General features: G+C 44.2%; 1 protein-coding gene across 1 annotated transcript in view; it reads left to right on the top strand.

Annotated features, from left to right (window-relative positions):
* The window catches only part of cemip (cell migration inducing protein, hyaluronan binding), a 118,692-nt gene that overhangs the window by 100,219 nt on the left and 14,282 nt on the right, over nucleotides 1-4,191 (top strand). Inside the window, exons 20-22 of the mRNA XM_015389797.1 lie at nucleotides 292-507; nucleotides 632-843; nucleotides 2,998-3,183. Coding sequence (XP_015245283.1) covers nucleotides 292-507; nucleotides 632-843; nucleotides 2,998-3,183 — 614 coding nt within the window. The remainder of the gene's footprint in view (nucleotides 1-291; nucleotides 508-631; nucleotides 844-2,997; nucleotides 3,184-4,191) is intronic.

Here is a 4,191-nt window from a genome sequence, read left to right as displayed (position 1 = left end):
AGTTTCCTCAGGTTACAGCCATTGTTCCTTATATGCAGGATGCTGGACCCAGAGCAGAGGGACAGTTTGCAGCGATCGTTACTCTTTCCTGGGTTTTTCTCACACTGTTGGTCTGCAGGCATCCAGTTCAAAATGTCTGGCCTGAAAAGTTAGTCCCATTTAGTGTGAAGTACTGGGTGCAGCTCTTTGGTGAAGGTTCATGTTCACAGTGAAAACATCTCAGGCTGAACCATAAGATGAGTGATGAAGAATCCTGCCCTGGACAGATGCAGATTATCTCCTTTCCTCCAGATCACATCCAGGGTGTTCTTTGGAGAACCAGGACCCTGGTTCCACAAGATGCAGATGGATGGAGATAAGACCACCATCTTCCATGATGTGGACGGCTCCATCAGTGAGTATCCTGGAGCCTTCCTGGTTAAGGAAGACAACTGGCTGCTTCGTAACCCTGACTGCATCGATGTGCCTGACTGGAAGGCTGCCATCTGCAGCGGCCGCTATGCTCAGGTAGGTCTGCCTCACGTCTGAAGGGCTTTAGGTTGTCCCTCTGAGATGCTGGTTGTCAGGGTCTGGGTGATGGAACACATGCTAGAACCTGCATCATCTTCCTCTCCTGCCATGTCTCCTCCAGGTCTACATCCAGGCACGGAAACCTGCCGACCTGAACATCCACATAGTGAGGAATGAGTATCCTGACAGGCCCCTGACACTAGAGGGCGCCTTAGGCAAGAGGAAACACTACCAGCAGTTCCAGCCTGTGGTCTCACTGGCCAAAGGTTACACCGTCCACTGGGACCAGGCTGCTCCTGCAGAGCTCACCATCTGGATCATCAACTTCAACAAGTTAGTGCACCCTGACCTCTTCTCTGGCCTTCCAGTGGGTCGTCCTCAGAGGCCTGAGAGCAGCCGGCCCATCTGTGGACGGATAGCAGAACTTAACTCCAGACTCAGTTCAGGATATATATACACTGGCTGATCAGACCATTGACACAATAGGGCTAATTCCAACTAAACAAACAATCACAAATTACAAACCAAAGCAGTACAGTTAGATTTGATAATAAACCAATCTACATCTTAGAAAAGAGAAAACACACCAACTGCAAAACAAATCCTAAGTGAAAAATGCAAAAATGTAAATTCAAATTCCCCCCTTCTAGGAACAGCTGATGGAACAGTCCAATATCCCCTCCTGTATTTAACAGATCTGAGCCCTGGCTGCCATCTTTTGTCTGGCCGAACTCCTAGGCACCATAGAAGCTAGAAAAAAGATTAGTGATAAAAACAGAAAGAAATATGAATGAGTGTAAAAAAAATACAGTGAACTAAATGTGCGCACTTACAAATAGAACAAAGGTATTTGAATTAAGTGTGTATGGATTAAACAAATAAAGGTGCATGTATAGTCCGGACTTAAGGTGTGGACATGGGTTTGGATGACGATCAGGAGGTAACATTCCGTAAAATATGCAGTTAGCACAGCAAAGGTCTGTGCTTTTACTTTAGTCCCTCTAGTAACGAAACACAGTATTACAAGAACAAAGACTTTGATCATTTTGTCTTTAAAATGAATTTCTTATAAGAAGTTATTAAATTGTCTGAACATATTTAACTGTTAACTGGTGATAGATATTTAAATGTGGGACTTCAATGTGGAGCTGGGAGGCAGAAGGAGGATACGAGGAAACACCCAAAGACTGTCGCTGTCTACTGGATAGACCATTGCTACCAATGGAGAGAAAGATTAAAGCTATAAAACTAATTTGGACCATCTTTAGAGTCTGCTATGTTAGCAGCTTCACCTGAGCTTACTTTGTTATGGTGAGATTATTCAGGTGGTTAGAGGGAGGAATAAATCCAACATGGCTGCTGCTTCTGTCATTCAGTTTAGTTTATTTCTGTCGCTTCAACACAAAATTGTTAGACAGACTTTTAACCAGGTCAATCAGTCAGGTCACAGGTTGCTCAAAGCTTGAAAACCAGCCAACTGCATCCAGTCAGCGGCTTTAGGTGCTGTTCCTCCAAGAATGTGTTTTTCTTTTTTTTTCTGGGTACAAATCATCAAAGATGTCCTTCAGATCAGAGTTGGATCCATGACTCATCCAACCAGACTCAGACTGGGAACAATTTTCCGCCCTGGCATATTTCCATCTACAATGGCCCACCTATGGACCCATCCCCCGGCGGACACTGCCCACAGAGTCCCAGATGTTGAAGTCCAGGAGACCGGAGAACAGGCAGGAGGATAAGAACCTAACAGACGAAGGCAGGCAAGATAATCCAGAGGGCAAAGCCAAAGTCGGTGTCGAGGACATGCCCCAGATTCAGAGCCAGGAGATCAGAGATCCGAAGAGGTACTAAAGGGAAATCCAGGATGTGTCATGAATCAGTTCTAGGTTTAGTCAACAGGCAGAATCCAGAAGGAGACTGAGGACGGGTCAGGCAAACAGATCCAAACAATAACAGAAAGGCTCAGAGGTCCAGAGGCAGAACAGGTCAGGATCAAGCAATCAGACACACTAAGGTACACTAGAGAACTCTCACCAAAGGCTCCAGTAATCTGGCACTGATGACTGGTCTGAAGGTTGGTTCAATAGAGACTGGAGCAGGTGGATCAGATGAGCGGTAATGAGAACTGGGCGGAGCTAAGCAGGTGAGTGAAATGAGTAATCCGACCAGTCGTCATCTTAAGTCTGTTATGATGTGTACCGCAGCCTACAGTGTTAGCTTATTGACCCCTTGTTTGTCTGTCACCTTCTCTTCTTTCTTGTTTCCTGACACAACAAAGCCAAACTGCTCCTACAGCTCAGATTTAAAAGCCACTTATGCCACCGTCTGCCATGTTTGATTTTCTTGTGTGCTCTGTGCTCTCCGTTAGGACGAAAGACCTCAAAGGATCATGGTCTTTGTAGTTTAGCATTCTTTGTTCTGCTAGAACACTCATGTGGATCCAAATTACCTACTGTCATTGGTTGACATGCTGTGGTTTTATTGCAGAAATGACTGGATCAGTCTGGGCCTCTGCTACCCACAAGGCTCCACCTTCACAATCATCGCTGACATTCACAACCGCCTCACCAAAAAGACGCACAAGACCGGCACCTTTGTGAGGACAGCTCAGAAGGAGAAGATCAGCCAATCGCAGCCGAGCAGAGGCTACTACTACTGGGAGGAAGAAACCGGGTCAGAAATAAACACTGGGGCGCCTGCTAGCACGCATCTATTAGCTTATTTACATCCTAGAACTTCTCTGTTTGCCTCAGTGCAGCTGTTCCTCCTGACTCACTATGGCTGCCTTTCAACTGACCAACAGTCTATCACAATAAGTTTAAATCAAGTTTTGATCAACAATCAGCTTGTTATTAATGCGTAACAAAACTAACTGATTTGAGGAGAGTTCTTGTTATTAATTTGTAATTAGGAATGATTAACCTCTCACCTGGGATTTGAGAGTTTTGAGTTTTCAGAATAACTCAGAATACATGAAAATTCCACTGGTAAAATGTTTACCATTACTGATTCCTGATCCGTAATGATCTCTGATCCGTAATGATCTCTCATCCATAATGATCCCTGATCCGTAATGATCTATGATCCGTATGATCTTTCATCCATAATGATTCCTGATCCGTAATGATCTCTCATCCGTAATGATCCCTGATCCGTAATGATCCCTGATCCGTTATGATCCCTGATCTGTAATGATCCCTGATCCGTATGATCTCTAATCCATAATTATCTCTGATCCCTATTGATCCCTGATCTATAATAATGTCTGATCCGTAATAATCTCTGATCCGTATGAACTCTGATCCGTAATGATCCCTGATCCATAATAATCTCTGATCCGTAATGATCCCTGATCCGTAATGATCTCTAATCTGTAATTATCTCTCATCCGTAATGATCCCTGATCCGTAATTATCCCTGATTCGTAATGATCTCTCATCCGTAATGATCTCTGATCCGTAATGATCCCTGATCCGTAATGATTACTGATTCGTAATGATCCCTGATCAGTAATGATCTCTAATCTGTAATTATCTCTCATCCGTAATGATCCCTGATCCGTAATGATCTCTCATCCGTAATGATCCCTGATCCGTAATGATCTATGATCCGTAATGATCTCTGATCCGTAATGATCTCTCATCCGTAATGATCCCTGATCCGTAATGATCCCTGATCCGT

This window comes from Cyprinodon variegatus, unplaced genomic scaffold (genome assembly GCF_000732505.1).
Source record: "Cyprinodon variegatus isolate N-32 unplaced genomic scaffold, C_variegatus-1.0 Scaffold472, whole genome shotgun sequence".
In the NCBI taxonomy this organism is placed as follows: domain Eukaryota; kingdom Metazoa; phylum Chordata; class Actinopteri; order Cyprinodontiformes; family Cyprinodontidae; genus Cyprinodon; species Cyprinodon variegatus.
This window is presented reverse-complemented; position numbering and strand designations above follow the sequence as displayed.